The sequence below is a fragment of the Spermophilus citellus genome (genome assembly GCF_964194105.1).
Source record: "Spermophilus citellus genome assembly, chromosome: 4".
Classification (NCBI taxonomy): domain Eukaryota; kingdom Metazoa; phylum Chordata; class Mammalia; order Rodentia; family Sciuridae; genus Spermophilus; species Spermophilus citellus.
Genome location: NC_138185.1, coordinates 161,985,171 through 162,007,591, shown reverse-complemented (window position 1 = coordinate 162,007,591; position 22,421 = coordinate 161,985,171). Strand labels below are relative to the sequence as shown.

The window sequence follows — 22,421 nt, the reverse complement described above, 5'->3', positions numbered from 1 at the left end:
ATTTTAAATGAAAATTAAAGAGAAAAATTAATGAAATAAAATCTGGTTATTAAAACAGAATTAATAAAACTGAAATAGTCTAGTATTGAAAAAGAGAATATAAAAATTACCAATTTAAGAGTAAACAGCGATGTTAATATAGACCTTAAAGTAAAAAAAAAAATGATAATAATAGGATACTACAAGCAACTTTTAATACATAAATTAGATAACTTAAATGGACAAATTCCTAAAAAAGTATAAAATGTCAAAATGAAATTAAAAAATAAGTAGTTTAAATTTCCAATAAATCAATTTCTACTGGAAAATAAATCTCCAGGCCAGCTGGCTTCGCTAGCAAATTTTATGAAATATTTAAAGTAAGAATTAAAACAAAATATGAGAAAACATTTACTAGTTTATTTTATAAAGTCTGTATAGTTTATTTTATAAGTCACTAATTTGACACGAAAATCACATAGAGCACAAAAATAAAACTACACACCAATATTTCTAATGTCTGCAAATGTAAAAATCCCTTAAAAAGTTTCAGAAAATAAGGAATAGTGTGTAGGGTATACTTCCTCAGTTTGAAAAAAAGCTCAACAAAAATGAAGAATGAGAAAGTAGGTTTCATTCCAGGGATGCAAGACTGGTTCAACATATAAAAATTAATAAATGTAATTCACTACATAAATAGAGCAAATGACAAGAATCACATAATTATCTCAAGAAATGCAGAAAAAACATTTGACAAAGTACAACACTCACTCATGTTTAACACGCAAGAAAAACTAGGGATAGAAAAAACTTATATCAATATTATATAGATATATATGACAAGTCCAAGGTCAACATGTCAAATAAAGAAAAACTGAAAGCATCTCCTCTAAAAATAGGAACAAGACCAGGATGCCTACTTTCACCAAAACTTTTATTCAGCATACATGTTGAAACTCTAGCCAGAGCAATCATGCAAGAGAAATAAATTGAAGGGATATGCATAAGAAAGAAGAGCTCAAATTATCTTTGGCTGATAAAATGATCCTATATTTAATAGACTTCAAGAGCTCATAAAATAATTAAGCAAACTAGCAGGAAACATGATTGCACTCATCAATCAATCATGTTCCTATACTCCAGTAATGAATCTGTTGAAAAAGAAATTACAAAAATGATTTCATTAACAATAACCTCATGAAAAAAAGATAAAAGATGGAAAAAGAAAAGAATATATTTGGGCATCAATCTAACAAGAGTCAAAGGACCTCTACAATGAAAAATATAGAACACTGAAGAAAGAAATTGAAGATCTTAGAAGATGCAAAGACCTCCCATGTTCTTGGACAGGCAGAATTAATATTAACTGAACTGTGATACCCCCAAAAGTGTAATACAGATTCAATGCCATCCCCATCAAAATACCAATGATATTCTTCACAGAACTATAAAAAGCAGTTCTGAAATTCATTTGGAAAAATAAGAGACCTAGAATAGCCAAAGCAATCCTGGAGTATGTAAAAACGTGGATGTGTAACCGATGTGATTCTGCAATCTGTATACGGGGGAAAAATGGGAGTTCATAACCCACTTGAATCAAATATATGAAATATGATATGTCAAGAGCTATGTAATGTTTTGAACAACTAAAAATAATAAAAAAAGTTATGCTGGAGGCATCATAATACCAGACCTCAAATTATACTACAGAGCTATATTAACAAAACCAGCATGCTATTGGCACCGAAATAGGCATGAAACCCAATGGAATAGAATAGAAGATACAGAGACAAACCCACATAAATAAAATTTTCTGATACTAGACAAAGGTGCCAAAAACATATGTTGGGAAAGATAACCTTTTAAACAAATGTTGCTGAGAACAATGAAAATCCATATGTAGAAGAATGAAATTTGACACCTGTCTCAACCTGCACAAAAGCAACTCAATGAGAAATTGGACCAGAAACTTAGCAAGTACTAGAATAAATGTAGACTGAACATTGTACCACGTCAGCATACGAACTGACTTCCTTAATAACATTCCTCTGACTTCCTTAATAACATTCCTAAAGTACAAGAAGTAAAATTTAAAATTAACAAATGGATGGTATCAAATTTAAAAGCTTCTGCACAGCAAAGGAAACAATTAGGAGTATGAAGAGAGAGACTACAGTATGGGCCAAAGTCTTCACCACCGGCTCCACACGTAGGGCATTAACATCCAGAACATACAAAGAACTTAGTACCAAAACCCAAACCAAACCAAAAAACCAAACCAAACCAAACAAACAAATGAAGAAATAAAAAAAAAACCCCAAAACAAAAAAACAAATAACCCAATACTAAATGGGCAAAAGAACTAAACAGACACTTATGAAAAGAAGAGATACAAATGGTCAACAAATAGATGAAAAAATGTTCACCATCTCTAGTAATCAGGGAAATGCAAATCAAATATGCACTGATATTTCATCTCCCTGCAGGCAGAATGGCAATTATGAAGAAAACAAATAATAATGAATGTTGGGGAGGATATGAGGAAAAAGACACACTTACACATTGTTGGTGGTACTGCAATTTAATATAATCACTCCAGAAAGTGAGGCAATATGAAGATTTCCCCCAAACACTAGGAATGGAACTACCATATGACCCAGCTATCCCACTCCTTGGTATATATTCAAAGAGTTTTAAGTCAGCATACTATAGGGATGCAACCACTTGAATGTTTATAGCAGTACAATTCACAATAGCCAAGCTATGGAACCAAACTAGGTGCCCTTCTACAGATGAATGGAACAAGAAAATTCGGTATATGTACATAAGGGAGCATTATTCATCCATAAAGAATGAAATTATAGCATTTGCCAGTAAATGGAAGAAACTAAAGACTAGCATGCTAAGTAAAATAAGCCAGTCCCCAAAATTCAAAGGTCAAATATTATCTGTGATATGTGGAAACTAATTAAAAAAAAACAGGAAAAGAAAATAGAGAGTACAGAATGAAAGAAAAAAAAGAGTGGAGATCAGTCGAGTAGATAAAAGGGATTGAGGGAGAAGAAGGTGGTACAGAAAAGAGGGAGACCAGTTGAATGAATCTGACTGATATTTTGCATGTACATACATGAATATAGTACAGTGAATCTCAATATCAAGCATATCCACAAGACACTAATTAAAATAAAACAAACAACAACTACAAATTATAGAAAGATCAGTAGAATAGAGGGAGAAGAGAGGGGGAAGGAGAAGTGCTGTGAGCTGAATTAGCACAATTATAGTCCATGCTTTTGTGATTATGTGAAAATGTATCCTAGTGTTAACTAAAACTAAAAAGAATCAATAGAAATTTAAAAAGTAGGGGCTGGGTTGTGGCTCCGAGGTAGAGCACTTGCCTAGCATGTGTGAGGCACTAGGTTTGATTCTCACCTCATATAAAAAATAAAATAAAGGTTCACTGACAACTAAAAAATATTCAAAAAAATATTTTTAAAAAAAAATTAAAAGAATGTACAGATAACATTGTACTTAATGTAAAGGACTCCACATTTTCCCCCTAAGATCAGGAAATAGGCACAGACGTTCATTCTCATCATGGCTATGCAGCATAGTTCCAAAAGTTATAGCCAGTACAAGGAAGAGAATAAAAGGCATACAAATAAGAAAGGAAATATGGAGAGCAGATGAGACCCGGGTCATTGGCTGATCCTGCAGTGTCAGCAAAAGCCAAGCCTGGGAAACAATCCTTGTCAAAAAGGTAAGGATGTTAACAACCTTGACACTTGGCTCTGATGTTAAGTAACAGTTATCAGGCATTCCACTACAATTGGCTTCCTGGGTGCTTCCTAGCACTGTAACAGCAGGATAGCCACAAAATTGTTTCTATCTCTGTAACTTTTTAGTGCACAAAGAAGCCTCTAGATAACTCATAAGCCTTGAACAATTTATAATGCCCTATAGTTAACTTCCTGATTATGTGACCCTACATAATAATCTTGTGGAGCTAGTTCTGGGTCACTGTTCCTCCATCAGAGTGCAGTGTCTCACCCGGCCACAGCTTTACTTAAAAATGTCTCTGTTTTCTTTGTGTGCTTTTCTCCATCTCCAGTTGCCCCTACTCGAGATCTTTTGTTGATGCTACACAGGTTGCAGCAAGGAAGAACTAAAACTAGCCCATTTTCAGATATAGAAATTTCCAAAAGAATAAAAACAAACAAGCAAGCACAAAGAAAACAAAAACCAAACAAGCAAACAAAACCCAACAAACACACAAACCCTAAGAATAAACCCTCCTAAAACTAGTACTATCAGGTAAGAAAGCTAAACTATGAATATCCAATGAAATATATAGTAGCAATGACTATGTGATGGACACTGAAATTAAAAATGCCACTTAATAATGATTCAAAGCAAAATAAAATACATATGTGTAACTCTTAAGAAAAATATATAGAAAGTGTGTGCTTAAAACTGAAAAATACAGATTAAAGAAATGAAAGACAGGGTTGGGGTTGTGGCTCAGCGGTAGACCACTTGCCTAGCATGTGGGAGGCCCTGGGGTTCAGGTGTGGTGGCAAACGCCTTTAATCCCAGTGGCTTAGGAGGCTGAGGCAGGAAAACTGAGAGTTCAAAGCCAGCCTCAGCAAAAGTGGGGTGCTGAGCAACTCAGTGAGACCCTGTCTCTACATAAAATACAAATAGGGCTGGGGATGGGGCTAAGTGGTCCAATGCCACTGAGTTCAACCCCTCTCATAACACACACACACACACACACACACACACACACACACACACACACACACTTTTAACCCATTAAACAGTTGATGGACATTTGTGTTCTACTTTTTAGTTTATTTGAATAATGTTGCTATGGACATTGATGTACAAATATCTATTAGAGTACTTGTTTCCAACTTTATTGGATATTCTTCAAAAGGTGGAATTGCTGGCTCATGTGGTAATTCAATGCTTTTTATTGTTTGGTTTTTGGAAATGCCATATTGTTACACCATTTTACACTATCATGAGTGATAAATAAGATTTACAATTTCTCCACAGCTTCTTTAACACTTGTTGTTTTCTTTTTTTAAATATCACCATGCTAATGGATATAAAGTAGTATACCATTGTATTTTTATTTCCATTACCTAATGACTGGGGACTTGAAGATCTTTTTAGATGCTTATCTGTCCTTTGCACGGTTTCAGAAAATATATGTTCAAGTCCTCTCCTCATCCTCCCAGTTTTTCATTGGTGCATTATAATTACACATAATAGTGGGATTTGTTGTTATACATATTCACATATGATATGATAAGACAATTTGATTAATATTGTTCCACAATATTTCTATTTTCCCTCTCCTCCATTCTCCAGTCTCTTTCTTCTACTCTCTCCCTTCAATTTTCAAGAGACTGCCCCCCTTTCTTCTCATTTCCCCTACTAGCTTCCACATGTGAGAAAACATATGACCCTTAACTTTTTGCATAGTGGTCATACTAATTTACAATTCCAACAACAAGGTAAAAGTATTATTCCCCTACCCCATCCTCTCCAGCATTTATTATTGTTTGTATTCTTGATGGGTGCTTTTCTAACTGGAATGAGATGAAATTTCAGTGTAGCTTTGATTTGTATTTTCCTAATTGCTAGAGATGTTGAATATTATTTCCATGTATTTGTTGGACATAATACAATGTAGTTCATTTACCCATTTATTATTTGTTTTTTGGTAGTGTTTTTTGAGTTCTTCTAGCTTCTGAATATTAATCCTCTAAGAAGAGTAGATTGCAATGATTTTTCTCCCATTTTGTAGGTTCTTTCCTCATGTTCTTGCTTCCGTTGCTGTGCAAACCTTTTTGTTTAATGCTATCCATTTATTATTTCTTGACATTGTTTCCTGAGATTTAGGAGTCCTATTGAGGATCATGTTGTCTGTGTCTATAATGTTGGAGTTTTGACCTTACATTTTCTTATAAGAGTTGCAAAGTTTCTGTTCTAATTCTTAGGTCTTTGATCCATTTTGAGTTGACTTTTGTGCAGAGTGAGAGACAGGGATCTATTCTTGTTATTCTAAGGGATATCCAGTTTTCCAACCACCTTTGCTAAAAAAGCTATCTTTCGTGTAATGTAGGTTTTTGGTACCTTTGTCAAAAAACAGATGACTGTCTCTGTGTGGGTTTGTCTATGTGTCTTTTATTCATTTCAGTTGGCCCATGTGTGTATTTTTATGCCAGTACCATGCTGTTTTGTTACTTTAGCTCTGTAGTATAATTTGAAATTTGGTATTATGATGCCTCTAGCATTGCTTTTTTGGCTTATAATTGCTTTGACTATTCTAGGTCTTTTATTCTTCCAAATGAATTTTGGGATTGTTTTTTCTAGTTTTGTGAAGAATGTCATTGGTATTTTGATGGGAATTGCTTTGACTCTCTGTTGCTTTTAGTAATATGGCCATTTTAACAATATTAATTCTGCTTATCCAAGAATATGGGAGGTCTTTTCATCTTGCATTGTTTGATTTCTTTCCACAATGTACTGTTTTCATTGCAGATGTCCTTCTGTCTCCTTCAAATCAATAAAACCTTGATTTGTTTTATTCCTAGTTTTTTTTTTTGAGGGGGATTATTGCAAGTGAGGTTGTTTCTTAGCAGATTCATTATTGGTGTATAGAAAAGCTATTGCTGTTTTGTATCTTGCATGTGTCCAATTTTAACCTGTGGATTTTGTTGTTGAATTGAAGGGTTGTATAGACACATATATTTTAAATATTCATTCATTGCTAAATATGTAATTACAAATATTTTCTTGATTCTGTGGGTTGTCTTTTTACGTTGTTGACACTGTCCTTTGATGTACAGTGATTTTTTAACTTTCACGAAGTCCAATTATTCTAGTTTTTTCTTTTATTGCCTATGCTTTTGTAGTTGTATTCAATAATCACATGACTGCCAAATCTGATGTTGTTTCCTCTTGTGTTTTCTTCTAAGAGTTTTATAGTTTTCACTTTTATCTATAGATCTTTGATACACTTTGAATTAATTTTTGTACAAAGTGATTAAGGGTTCAACTTTTCATTCCCTTACATGCAGTATTCAATCTTCCCAAAACTATTTGTTGAAAAGACTGTCCTTTTGCTATTCAAATGTCTCAATACCTTATTAAAAATAATTTGACCCTGCATATAAAAGTTTAATTATGAACTACCAATTGTATTCTTTGCATCTGACTTTATGCCAGTATCACACTGTTTTGATTACTGAAGCTCTGTAGTAAGTCTGAAATCAGGAAGTATGAGTTCACTAACTTTGTTGTTTTTTTTTTTTTTTTCAGATTGCTTTGACTATTTTGGATTCCTTGAGATTCCATATACATTTTTAAATGAATTTTTCAATTTCTGCAAAAACTGTCATTTGGGTTTTAACAAAGAGTGCATGGGTAGCATGGCATGTTAACAATATTATGTCATCCATATACATGGATGTCCTTCCATTTATTAAGGCCTTCTTTAATTTCTTTCAGCAAGTTTTGTAGCTTTCAGTGTATATGTGTTTAATTTCTTTAAGTTAACTCCTAAGTCCTTAATTCTTTCTGATGATATGGTAAATGAAATTGACTTTTAAAGATATACATGACAGGGATTGAGGTTGTGGCTTAGGGGTAGAGCACGTGCCTGGCATGCATGAGGCACTGGGTTCGATCCTCAGTACCACATAAAAGTAAAATACATTGTGTCCACCTATGACTAAAAAATAAATATTTAAAAAAAGAAAAAAAAGGATATACATGACAGTAGATTGAACTTTGACATATTAGATATACATGGAGGATAATTTATTCTAATAAGGATCCCATTCATGTGGGTATACATAATATGGAGTTTCACTAGTGATGTATTCATTATGAACATAGAAAAGTAGTGTCCTACTTATGCTACCGTCTTTCCTATTCCTATCCCCTCCACCCCGCCGTCTTCTTTCATTCCCTGTGTCTAATTCAATGAATTTCTAACCCTTGCCCCCAGCCCCCTCTTTGTTGGGTGTCAGCATTCAGACATCAGAGAGATTATTCAAATTTTCATTTTGGGGAATTGGCTTATTTCACTTAGCATAATAGTCCCCAGATCCATCCATCTACCAGCAAAAGTCATAAAGCCATTCTTTTTTATGGCTGAGTAATATGTATATATAACACATTGTCTTTATCCATTCATCTATTGAAGGACACCTAGATTGGTTCCATAGCTTAGCTACTGTGAATTGAGCTACTGTAAATATTCATGTGGCTGTGTATTGGAACCTTTTACCTCCTTTGGGACCGCAGCCATTATTGGTTGTTGGCTGAGGCGGCCTCATGGGTTCTTCCAGAGCAATTCTGTATAAGTGACCTGGCTGGATTGGCATTTGCGGGCTTTTGACTTTAGCTCCGCCCCACCAATGGTTTAACCTGAAATCTGCCTAGGCCCTTAGTGATAGTGAGGTAACTGCCCCCTATTGGTTCTCGATACTGTCTCTTCTTACCCCCTCCTTCTATCAATATATAACCTTGCCCCTGATACAATAAAGTTGAGATTGCTGTACCTCCATGGTTGACTCAACTCCTGACTCGGTGTGATTCTTGGCCAGGATGGGTGGTGGGCCAGGTCTGGACACTCACCCTCTTGCTCAGATAAGGGAAGCACCAGCTGGTCTCATGTATTCCCCAAATCTTTGTCGGAGGGTGGTTCAGACAGCTGTGTCACTGTAGTATGCTGTTTTTAAGACCTTTGGGTATATGCTTAAATACCCAAAGTGGGATAATTGGGACATTCCAAGTTTTCTGAGGAATCTCCATACTGCTTTCCAATTTGTAGTGGTTGGGCCAATTTGTAGTCCTACCAGCAATGTGTAAGTGTACCTTTTCTCCTGCACATCCTTACCAACATTTGTTGTTATTTGTATTCTTGATAATTACCATTCTGACAAGAGTGAGATGGAATTTAGTGTGGTTTTAATTTGCATTTCTCTAATTGCTAGAGGGGCTGAATATTTTTTCATACATTTGTTGACCATTTGTATTTTTTCTCTTGAGAAGTGTCTGTTTTGATCTTTTGCCCATGTATTTACTGGATTATCCATATATATATATTTTTAATGTTAAGTTCTTTTAGTTCTTTATATATCTTGGAGATCAATGCTCTTTCTGAGGTGGCAAAGATTTTCTCCCATTCTGTAGGCTCACTCTTCATGCTCTTGATTGTTTCCTTTGCTGTGAAGAAACTTTTTAGTTTGATACCATCGCATTTATTGATTATAGATTTTACTTCTTGCACTTTAGGTGTCTTGTTGAAGAAGTTGGTTCCTAAGCTGACATGATGGAGAGTTGGGCCTATACTTTCTCCTAGTGGGTGCAGGGTCTCTCTAGTATAATGCCTAAGTCTTTGATCCACTTTGAGTTGAATTTTGTGCAGGGTAGAGAATAAATTTCACTTTGCTATGTATGGATTTCCATTTTTCCCAACACCATTTGTTGAAGAGGCTCTTTTCTCCACTGTATGTTTATGGCGCCCTTGTCTAGAATGAGATAACTGTGTTTTATATGGGTTTTTCTCTGTATCTTCTATTTTATTCCATTGGTCTTCATTCAGTTTGGTGCATATACCAAGCTGTTTTTGTTACTATAGCTCTGTAATATAATTTAAGGTCTGTATTGTAATGCCTCCTGTTTTACTTTTCTCGCTAAGGATTGCTTTAGCTATTCTGGGTCTCTTATTTTTCCAAATGAATTTCATGACTGCTTTTCTATTTCTATGAAGAATATCATTAGAATTTTAATAGGAATTACATTAAATCTGCATAGTGCTTTTGGTAGTATCGCCATTTTTAAAAAATATTTATTTTTTTAGTTGTAGTTGGACATAATACCTTTGTTTTATATATTTATTTTTATGTGGTGCTGAGGATTGAACCCAGGGCATCACACATGCTAGGCAAGCACTCTACCACTGAGCTACAACCCCAGCCCATATTGCCATTGACAATATTAATTCGCCTATGCAGGAACATGGGAGAACATTCCATCTTCTAAGATCTTCTTCAATTTCTTTATTTAGTGTTCTGCAGTTTTCATTGTAGAGATCTTTTTAAATTTTTTAAAACTACCTAAATTTTATTTATTTATTTTTTATGTAGTGCTGAGGATGGAACCCAGGGCCTCACACACACTAGGCGAGCTCTCCACCACTGAGCCACAACCCCAGCCCCTGTAGAGGTCTTTTGTTAGATTGATTCCCAAATATTTTTTTTTTTGAGGCTATCATGTATGGGGTAGTTTTCCTAATTCCTCTTTGAGTACATTTATCATTGGTATATAGTAATGCAACTGATTTATGGTTGTTAATTTTATATACTGCTATATTGCAGAATTCATTTATGAGTTCTAGAAGTTTTCTGGTGGAGTTTTTTTTTTTTTTTTGTCTTCTAAATATAGGATCATGTCATTTGCAAACAGGTATAGTTTGAGCTCTTCTTTTAATATTCATGTCTCTTTAATTTATTTCTTTTTCCTAACTGTCTAGCTAGAGTTTCAAGGACCTTGCTGAATAGAAGTGGTGAAAGAGGGCATCCTTATTTTGTTCCAGGTTTTGGAGGAAATGCTTACATTTTTTTTTTCCATTTAGAATGATGTTGGCCTTGGGTTTAACCTATATAGCTTTTACAAGTTTTACATATATCCCTAGTTTTTCTAGTGTTTAACATGAATGGATGCTGTATTTTGCAATTATTTTCTTACTTTTGTTTGTCATTAGATGTTGGTATAAAAAATCACAACTGGTTTTATATGTTGATTTTGTATCCTGGAACTTTGTTGAATTCAGTTATTAGTTCTAATGGATATAGTGGAATCTTCAGGGTTTTTTACACAAATCATTGCTACAAAGGCACTTTTGGTATCTCTTTCTAATTTGTCTATTTTAAGTTTCTCTTTCTTGCCTAATTGCTCTGGTTAGAAGTTCCAACACTATGTTGAATGGAAACAGAAAACACAGTCCTCCTTACCTGTTACTGATTTTAGAGACAACCTTTTAGAACTTCATCAGTACGATGTCTGTTTCAGCTTTTTCATATAAGGCCTTGTTCATGATAAGGTAAGTTTCCTGTATTCCTAGTTTGTGGAGTGTTTTTAATTATGAAAGTGTATTGAATTTTGTCAAATTCAGATTTTCTACATCAACTGAAATAATCAGGTCAGTATTTTCCCCTTCATCCAGCTATCGTGCTATATTATATTGATTTATTTTCATATATTTTATGGAACTAATATCCTTGCATTCCAGGGATAAGTTACATCTGGTCATGGTGTATAATGATTTTTAATATGCTGCTGAATTTGTTATGCTGTTATTTTATTAAGCCTCTGGCATCAATATTTATAAGGGATATTGGTCTGTAGTTTTCTTTTGGTTTCTCTTTCTGCCTTTGGTTTCTATTAGATCAGTGATATGGCTTCATAGAATAAATTAGGAAGTGTTACCTCCTCTTAAATTTTTTTATTGTTGGAAGAATTTGGGAGGAACTGGTGTTAATTCTTCTTTAAAAGCTTTGTAATATTTACTATTGAAGCCATGTGTAGTGGTGTACATCTGCAATCCGACCGGCCTGTGAGACTGAGACAGGAGGATGGCAAGTTCAAGGTAGCCTGGGAAACTTGGTGAGACCCTGTCTCAAAATAAAAAAATAAAAAAGGGCTGGGGATGAAGCTCAGAAATAGAGCGACCCTGGGTTCAATTCTCAATATTGAGGGGGAAAAAAAAAGAATTTCCTAGTGAAGTCGTATGGGGTGTGTGTGTGTGTGTGTGTGCGCGTGTATCCCCATATTTTACATGTAAGGAGGCTTTTGATTACTTATTTAATCTCCATACTAGGAATAAATTTATTTAGATTTTCTATATCTTTTTGATTTAGTCTTGGTATGATTTATGTTTCTAGAAATTTGTCGATTTCGTTTGGGTTATTCAATTTGTTGGCATACAGTTGTTTATTTTTTTAATAGTCTTTTTTATTTCTGTGGAATCAGTAGTAATAACTCCATTTCATTCCCAATTTAATCATTTTGAGTCATCTCTCTCTTTCATCAATGCAGCTAAAGTCAGTTTGGTTGAACTTTGTGAAGAAATAGCTTTTGGTTTAGATGATTTTCTGTATTGTTTTTCTACTTTCTGTTTCATTTATTTCTGCTTTAATCGTTGTTATTTTCTTATTCCTGCTACCTTTGCAATTATTTTTTTTTCTTTTAGTACACTAAGTTGTACAGTTTTTTTGAGATCTTTAATTTTAATTTTAATTTTTTATTTATTTATTTTTTTTAGAGAGAGAGAGAGAGAGAGAGAGAGAGAGAGAGAGAGAGAGAGAGAGAGAGAATTTTAATATTTATTTTTTAGTTTTCGGCGGACACAACATCTTTGTTTTGTATGTGGTGCTGAGGATCGAACCTGGGCCGCACGCATGCCAGGCGAGCGCGCTACCGCTTGAGCCACATCCCCAGCCCGAGATCTTTAATTTTTAATGTAAGTATTCACAGTTACAACAGCACTGCTTTTCTGTATACAATAAATTTCAGTATGGGATGCTTTTGTTTTAATTCACCTTTAAGTATTTTTTAACTTCTCTTATGATTTCCTCCTAAACCCATTGGTTAAGAGTGTAGTTTTTGCCTAACACTTGATCTAACTTAAAGAATATCCCATGTGCACCTGAGAAGGTGAATATTCTGCTGCTTAGGTATTTTATATACATGCATTAGATCTACTTGGTTTATTGTGTTGTTCAAATCCTGTATTTCTTTAGTTTATTGTCTAGTTATCTCTCCATTATTGAATCTTAAGTATTAAATTCTTTAATTATTATTGCATAACATTCCTTTAATTTTGTCAGTCTTTGCTTCATCTATTTGAATTGTCTGTTATTAAGTACATATATGTTTAAAAGTATCATAGGTTTATAAGTATCATATTAGTATGCTGTCTTGAAACTTTCAATAATATCTATACTTGTCTCTTGTAAACTTTTTTGATTAAAGACATTTAGGCTGTTATGATCTAAAGGCTTCTATAAGCTGTCCTAGGGACACTAGCCTGCTGTGGTTCTAGGGGGTTGGGAGATAGCAAGTCCTAAATTAGGGTGAAAGTGATCAAAATTAAATAAAATTTGCCATCAAGACTTCCCCTGAAATCTGCAAGCTTTTGAATACATTCCTAAATTCCAAAATAGTTACTTCAGAAATATTTTGCCAGTTCAACTGTTGTACAGTTGGACACATTGCTGATGCTCACGACTCAACCATCTTCTTTTTACATGCATTAGAACTACTTGGTTTATTGTGTTGTTCAAATCCTGTATTTCTTTTAGTACCTTCACAATAAGTACTTCTTCACAATAAGAGTACTGCTAATGTAAATTATTTTAAGTGACACATGTTGTTTTAACAATAAATAGTAAGATAAGTCAATTCAAATATCAAAATTTAAGTTGAGTAATCTTTTGGCCTTAGGAAAAATTAGCATAAATCTATTTTTAACATAAAAGGGAAAAATTACCTCCTCTTCCCAAACAGAAAATGTATTTGTTAAGAATTTTTATATTTTATTCTAACAAGATAAAGCATAAAGACTAAATTGGAAATTATGGCAGGTAACAGGATAAATCATAGCAAAAATAGATTGGTCCTATTCTATTTCATATTTTTAAAAAACCAATTAAGTACCTCATCTAAATGAACCAAATATTTAAAACACAATTGAAAGATGGGGTTAGGATTATAATGGTTAATGTTTCTATAAAATAAGACACTAGCACTCAGTTTTTCTTTTTATAATTTAGATATGTTTCAGTGAATCAACCTATGTAAGACATTATTTCATATCTATAAGTTATGTGATGTCCCTGAAAAATTAAGTAGAGATCAGAAATTAAGTTAGTGACAAAACTGAGAATAAAACCCAGGATAAATCAAGCTTAATTTATAGCCACAGTGGTTGCTCTAGTATTATTAGTTTAGAAAGAAAAAAAATACTTGATTTTTTAAAATGAATAAGCATAAATGACAGACTCATGGGATTATATGCGGCTATTTTGCAAGCAGTGTAATTAGCTACTGGTTCAGAAAGTGCTAGATTTAGCTAAATAACTTGCCAAAGGTGGCACTAAATGTTAGGTAATACTAGGATATGAACTCAAGTATCTGACCTTAAGGATAAAGTTGTTGCTCTTGGATCTTGTGGTGTTGGCCAAGAAGTTAAAAACAGCATTTCTTACTGATTGTTGGCAGAATACACAGTATTCTGCCTAACATGCAGAGTCACTACCTAACAACTCTGAATGTGAATAATAGGAAGATTTGAGACTGAAGTCAAAACCTGAATAACAATCCTTAATGAGGCTAGTCTGAGTTTGGAGTTGCAATACTACGATGATGATGGTGTGAATACTTAAATCCCAGAGAAAATACTGATCTCTCTGGCTAGTGGGAACTGAAAATGGGTCCCTACTCTCTACAGAGCTGGGGTGAAAATCTTAGTTTTTTCTTTTTTGAAATCTTTTGTCCTTTTGTCCCAAAGATGTTCCAATTGTACAGAAGAACATGAAAGCAAAGTATATTAAGGCTCTGCAAGAAATGTGTTTTATTCAGAGTAACTGGGAAGAAGGGTCCCTAGAATTTTGTGTGTGAGGTAAAATTCTTGGAGAGGAGAGAATTACAGAATCTGGATACCTTAATTCTGTGCACGAAGTAACTCAAGTCCTGGAAACATCTGTGAGTTGTAAATATAGAGAACACACTCAAAGAAATATATGAAATACCTTTAAAACATAAGTACGCCACTCCTCAAGTCCCAAACTAACTCCTGAAGGTTCATGTGTGCAAAAGTACAAAAAAGTACAAAAAGTTCAGGGAAATATTTCACAGTTACTTTTTTTCATAGCCAATGTAGACTACTATCCCTCTCAGATAAATCAGCAATGAACAGAAAGAAAAGCCAGAAGAAGAGAAAGTGTGTATGTGTGTGTGTGTATACATATATATTATAAAAATACTTATTATTAAATATGTATATATATATAAATACATATTATTAAATATATATGTATATACATTTTCAAAACCTTCAGGAAAAAGATGATTGATTTATTCCAAAATACTTAGAAGTAGCTCCTGCCAATTAACTTTTCACATTCAGCAGGGCAGTGCTCAGTAATTATGGGGCTATAGAAAGGTGAGAGACTAACCCAGAAAAGCCTTTCAATAAGAAAAAAAAAAGTGGTTATTTCTATACTATATCAAGAAAGCTATCCTTATGTTAAAGGTTTATCTTAACAGTTGTGAATAAAAATTTCTTCAGTTAAACTGTTGGATCCTCAGTTAAACTGTTTACCTTAAGGTAAGGATCATGTCTTATTTTTCTTTCTATCCTTATAATCCCTCATGTTTATTATGGCACCTGGCAAATAAGTATATTATTATGCCTCCTGAATTAAAATGTTATTACAAAAAATTAATAAGAGATGAAGATTAGTTATTTCTTGATTATATCTTGTATACCAGTAAAAGTTCTTTTTATGTTTCAAAACCTCTACTTAATTACATAGGAAAAAAGAGATCAAATATAACCCTGGACTACAAAGGTATAGGTAATATCAGTAAGGGTTTTTAAAAAAAGATATAAAAGAATCAACTTGAATTCCTTAAACTCTGGCATGGACTTTTACATATAAAATCTCTACAATGCTATATTAACTCTTGAGTTATTCTTACTAAATTTAATGTTATATAGTACATGTGAAGTAAAGAGAATATAGTAATTAATGCACCGTTTACATTCTCCTGTAGCAGCTGACATTGATGGAATATAAATTAAGTAACCAAAAGAACATCATGAATCACATCCCATACAATTAAATGGGTACATTTACCTTTACATCCATACTGCATACAGGATGTAAATGGCTATAAATGATTAAGAAATTCTGAAATCATAAAGTTGCTGTGCATTTTATGGTTGCTCTGAGATCAAGTGTTTATTAATCAATGGTCATTAAATCAACAGATTCTGACTAAGCTGTTAGTTCCATCTTAAATGATGTATATTATACTCACTTAGGAGATTTTAATCTAAGAGTTGCTAAAATAGTAACAACTTAGTCATCAGATTGAAGATGGATGTCAATGAAGGTACAATTTAAACTATATAATTTAATGAAAGTATATATTATTAATATAATAATTTAAATGTACCAATTGCCAAGAGATTATAAACATGAATTGAATTTTTCTTTCATGATTGTAATCAATATTCTCTAAAGGTTTTAACATAATATGCAAAAAAAGAAAAGAAAAATTTAAAAAAATTAAAAAAACCCAAACAAAACCAAAACCCAGAAATTGAAAATGGCCGAGATCTAGCTAGACAACATACTAAAACTGAAACCAGGAAAAAAGGTGTGAACTTAAGTGTTGTGACTAAAGTTTCTTACACTTATCAGCTGGGTTATACTGCGTAGTGGTCTGGAATTAACTTTCTTTGTAACATATTGGTTACTTTCTTACCTAGAGAGCATGCCCAGAGGTGTAACATTAAGTGATCCCATCAGCATTGCCAGGGCCATCCCTGGCGCTTCCCGTTCTATTACTTCTTTTGTGGCCTGTAATTAAAGATTAAATAGCAAACTGAGTGAAATTAGCCAAAAAAGAAGGAAGGCAGAGTAGTAAATTCACTAAAAGATAATTATAACCCAGGCTTTCTTTATATATATATATATATATATATATATATATATATATATATATATATATATATATATTAGTTGTTGACAGATATTTATTTATTTATCTATTTATTTATTTAATGTGGTGCTAATAATTGAACCCAATTGCCTCACACATGCCAGGCAAGTGCACTACCACTGAGCCACAACCTCAGCCCATAACCGAGGCTTATTATAAACCATACTTTGTAATTCCTCAAGCATCTGTATTTTTTTCAGGATCACTGAATTAAAGGTAAGGACCACCCCCCCCCCCAAAAAAAAAACACCCAGATAACTTTTATAGTAGCAATCTTATCATATTCCTTTGGTTTCAATAGTATTTGATAGAAATCACATTTTGCTTAATAACTAAATTCCAAAAATGAAGTCTCAGAGTGTTATTAATAGTTCAATAGATTTTTACAGGGTAAGAAAGGTGGGCATTTTTCTTTGCCTAGTACTCTAGAAATAATTAGTCCATGAAAACCTGAGATCATCTTATATCCCTCCTACTTCTATGATTTTATAACATAATTTAAAGGGACAAGAAGTTATCAAGTCAACTTTACCCATGCACAGGCTCGAAGAAAAACTCTCCATTTATCATTGATATCAATATAAATTAACCATCTGATTTTTTAAAAAGAATTAATGAAATGATAGGCTGTATATATTAGGAAATTTAGGACAGTACATTTTTAAGATAAGGATAAGGTAAACCTGTAAGAAGCCAGTGAAGGAGAAAGGAAAACTACATTTTCTAAGGACAGGTATAAAGGCACACCTGGGAGACAGTCCAGATTTTGTGCCAGATAACTGCAATAAAGTAAATATCTTAATAAAATCACACAAAGTTTTTGGTTTGTTAGTGCATATGAAAGTAGGTTTACACTATCCTATTATCTATTAAGTATAAATAGCCTTACATCTAAAACAGTATATAATTCAAAAATATTTTCTTGCTAAAAATGCTAATGATCATCTGAACGTTTTGCTGGTTGAGGGTGTTGCATTGATACTGATGGCTGCTGACTGATCAATAGGTATAATAATAATAAAAAAGTTTGGATTATTGCAAGAATTCCCAAAATGTGACAGATATGAAGTGAATACATGCTATTAGAAAAATGCTGCTAGTAGACTTGCTTGAGGCAGAGTTGCCACAAATCTTCAAATTGTAAAACAAATAATTCATGTAGCACAATAAATTGAAGCTCCATAAAATGAAGTACACCTATATGTTGTAATACAATGGTAAAGATACATTTTAGGCTAAATGTAGGGGGTCAAAAACATGACTTAATCCATTTCTAGTCTTGTTTTATATAAGTGAAACAATTTACAATAATTGAAAGCAACAAAGGAACAAAGCTTGCAAAATAAAGTATTCCAGTAAATAAAGGAATATAGAGATATTTTATATCTCTATATAGGAATATATTGATATTTTATATTCATTAGACATAGAGTGACAGTTCTAAATAAGATTGTAGCTCTCGTAAAAAAATTTTCTGGGCAAAAATTGAGGACTTGATAAAGCAGTGAAAATGCAAATATGTATTATATGCTAATTGATGTTATAAACAAACTTTTAGAACACATAAATTATTAGTTCACCTCTTAAATTTTTTTTCAAATATTATTGTTTTTTAGGTTTTTTTTAGGTGGACACAATATCTTTATTTTACATTTATGTGGTGCTAAAAATTGAACCCAGTGTCTCATGCATGCTAGGCGAGCACGCTACACTTGAGCCATCCCCAGCCCGCACCCCTTAAAATTATATAGAATACAGGACTACTAAAATTGATACAATCTTCTGGTTTACCAAATCCCAGCACGTGCAGTATTTAACAACAGCAGAAATTTTAAAAGAAAACTAACAAAGAATACTTCTCAACCAAACCTGTTTAAATAGAGAGGCCATCAGGCAACAGAAAAGAAAACTTTAAATTCTTATTTTTTTTATAAAGTTTTTTTTTTGGTTGCACATGTTCACAATACCTTTATTTTATTTATTTATTTTTATGTGGTATTGAATAGAATCCAGTACCTCATATGTGCTAGGCAAGTGTTCTATTACTAAGCTACTATCCCAGCCTAGAAACCTTAAATTCTTAAGTTTGAAAGTGAGTTGCCATCAGTTAAGTTTGTGTTGACCTAGTACTATCTAAACATTGTGTTAGTAATATCTATTATGATTTTGAGTCTTCTTGAGAAGGAACACTATTTCTATGCTATAAAATGCTTTATTAAGGCTTATAATTTCTAAAATCTTAGAGCCTCCAAATCAAGCATAATAAGAATGAGAACAATATAAAAGGAGCTGTCTGGATAAATACTTCACTATGTACTTGAAAAAGTCATCCATATAAGCAGTGGCTGACATTTGATAAGTTTGGAGATTGCTATGGACTCCCCCCTCCCCACCCCCAGGAAGATTCAGAATTTTAAAGTCAGTCAAAATTTAAGATGTGTTATTCAGTGTGAGGAAATTAGATCACTGGGGGGTACTGTTTCAGGATGGATTAATCCTGGTCTCCTGGAGTTGTTTCTTGAGAAAATTAGTTATGAAAAGACTGAGCTTGACCATTGCCTTTATGGCTTTCAGTTTTGCTGTGTGATCCCTTCTATAAAGAGCAGTTTCTGCTCCTCTTCTGTGTTTTGATGCAGTCAAGGGAGCCCTCATCAGAGGCTAAACAGACAGGGCCGTTCAATTTTGGGCTTTGGGCCTCCAAAACTATGAACTACAAACTTCTTTTCTTTATAAAATATCCAACCTCAGGTATTTTGCTGAAACAAAATATGACTACAGAGATCCACATAAAATGATGTATTCCCAGACTAGCACAATAAAAATTGCCTAACAATTGCAATTTATTAATTTTTCTAAATCCTATAAAAATATACCATGTTTTGTTCTGAGGTCACTGAAAAGTCATCTGCCTGGAATATCTATTTTTATTTTTCATAGAATTATCTTATTGAACTTTGATTTTTTTTGATATGCAATTGGATCTAATAAAATTGCTCAGTGAAATTCTTATTTACATTATGCATTACTTGAAGTCATTGTTCACCATGTTATACTGTGATCCTCCTTAGAAATACATACAGGCGAAATTTCCTTTAAAGTGTCATAACAAGATATGAATATTCTTCTGTGCTACTAGTTTAAATTATGATGCTCATGAATCAAGTTACTCTGATAAACAGAAAAATCTATGGATATTTTTCAGTAGGCTTATTAAACACAACCTAGTTTCATTTTATTTTCTCTTGTCCTATTTTTCATGTTGGTATTTCAAAAAATTCTGTTGTGTTTATTTGGGTAAGCCATCATAAATATTTTTCAGGGTATAAAAAATGTATGAATGGGTGGATTGATGAATGTGTATATTCTTTATATAGAGTTTTTCATCTTTTTAAAAACATACTTCTGGAAGGATCATTAATTCTGTCTTAAAATCTTCTAGAGAATTTGAGCCTACAGACACAGATTTTGTGTATTTTAGAACATAAAAGAAAAATATATATTGTAGTGATGCCATTCATTGAAAGGCATTAGTGCTAAAAGTGGTGACATGGTGGGAGAAGCAGAATGTCAAAATTCTCTACAGGACTACATACAATAGGGTATTCTTACAAATACAGTCTTTCTTACATGGGTAGCAACTGTGTCTATTCCAGAAAACAACAGAACACCTTTTTTTCCTGTTTTTATTTTCTGTTCTTCTTAAGCTGTCTGGTGTAGCAGAAAGATCACCATCTGTGAAGTCAGACATAGATAATGTCCAAGAGAGTGGATGTTGGATCTGCCACAGAACCTAGGGCCATGACCATCACATAGTATGTACTCAATAAATGTTTGTTGAATAAGGAAATGAATCAATAAATGAACCTACTTAGATTTGAAACCTGGCTTTACTTAGGTGCTCTGTGAGCTAGAAGAAAATATTTAACTTTTCTGAACTGTAGTGTACTTATAAGTAAAATATACATAATAATAAAACATATCTATATTGTTTAAGAGGGTTGAGAACTAAATTAAGTAAGTCACCTAGCACATGGTAGGTATTCGATACACATCAATCTTTTATGTGTTTCTACTTTGCAATTCAACTTACCACTTTACAAGTTTGATCATACCAGAGAACAGGAATAATATGAAAATCCACAAACCACATAGAAACAGTTGTTGCTATCCAAAGATGAAGGCATAATGAATGGAGAGCTGAAATCCTAGTTTAAGAGCATTGGTAATTGCAGGGCAGGAAGCAGTACATGGAAATAGTGCAATCTACATTAAGGAAAACCAGCCTAATGAGGTGGGATTGGAAGATGGACAAGAGAGCAAGAGGAGAGTGCAAAGTTCTATAAGCTTTAAGTGGGGAGGCACAACTAGAAGGCAAAGAGCAAAAAGAATAAAACTTAATTTAGGATGAAACAAGAGAAAAATACCTGTGTAAATTGATAGAAAATCCAAACAGAAGAATGGTTTTAAGAACACAGCCTTTTCAATCACATGTATTAGTACAATATGAATAAAGGTTATCTGTGACAGTTAATGTGCAGATAGCAAGTATTCATTATCAAAAGATTATTCATTATCAATGGCAAAGAGATGCTATTAAAACTTTTAAATCATTGTTCTTAATTAGCTTAAAGTTTGACATCTCTATGTTTGTCTATTAAGGAACAGAATGATGCTGTCATGGGTTTGTCAAAATAAATACAAAGATACCATTAAAAAAAGTTTGACATCTCATTTTCTTATGAAAATAATTATTAATTATAATAATAAATTAATAATCATATATTATTAATTTATAAAATTCAGATATCAGGTTTTTGGAATAAGCAGTGTCCAGAATAGTGAGGTTTAGTTTGATCTAGCTGCTCTCTTTAAATGGCTTTTATTTTTAACCTCTAAATATTTTCTTAACTCTGAAAGTTGCAAATACATATGAAAAAAAGCACACAGTTGTGATATTTTTCTTGACACTCTGAAGATAACATTCAAATCATAAAGATCCTTCAAAGACTGGTAAGTTGCAAAAATGGTGTCATAAACAGTGGGTTCTGTAGCTGAGAGAGCTTGTTGATGAGGTGCATGTTCACTTTTTAACTTCAGGGGAAAAAATGACCTTAAAAAGTTATTGCTAACAGGCAATGATGTTTAAATACATATATAAAAAAAGGGTAGCTAAATCTAAATATGTATACATTTCTTACATGCACAGTGATTCTTTGTGAAAAATAATTTAGTATAGTGCTTTACTTAATTATATGGATATACTTTTATTAATATAGCAGAATAATTTGTGATTTATATAAATATATATGTTACCTGACTATGTAAATTTAATACAATTTCCTTCTAACAATTATTACAATGCTCTGTTGATTAAATAAACATAAATAGCAAAGACTATCTTTGAAACTCCAGCGAATGACTACTAACAACTTTGTTACATTATTAAGGTGAGACATGCTTAGAGCAGTGGTTCTAAAACTTCAGTATGCATCATAATTTTCTAGAGGCCTTGCTAAAACATAAGTTTTTTGGCTCCACTCTCACATATTCTAATTCACAATGTCTGACAGGCCTCAAAATGTACATTTCTAAAACTTTCCCTGGTGATGTTTGTGATGCTGGTC

The 22,421-nt window shown here is 32.9% G+C and overlaps 1 protein-coding gene across 4 annotated transcripts in view; it reads right to left on the bottom strand.

Moving 5' to 3' along the window:
- The window catches only part of GPHN (gephyrin), a 612,413-nt gene that overhangs the window by 287,436 nt on the left and 302,556 nt on the right, over positions 1-22,421 (bottom strand). For all 4 annotated transcript variants that reach the window (XM_081290454.1, XM_081290455.1, XM_081290456.1 and 1 more), the window contains exon 5: positions 16,561-16,655. In XM_081290454.1, the coding sequence (XP_081146580.1) occupies positions 16,561-16,655 (95 nt within the window). The remainder of the gene's footprint in view (positions 1-16,560; positions 16,656-22,421) is intronic.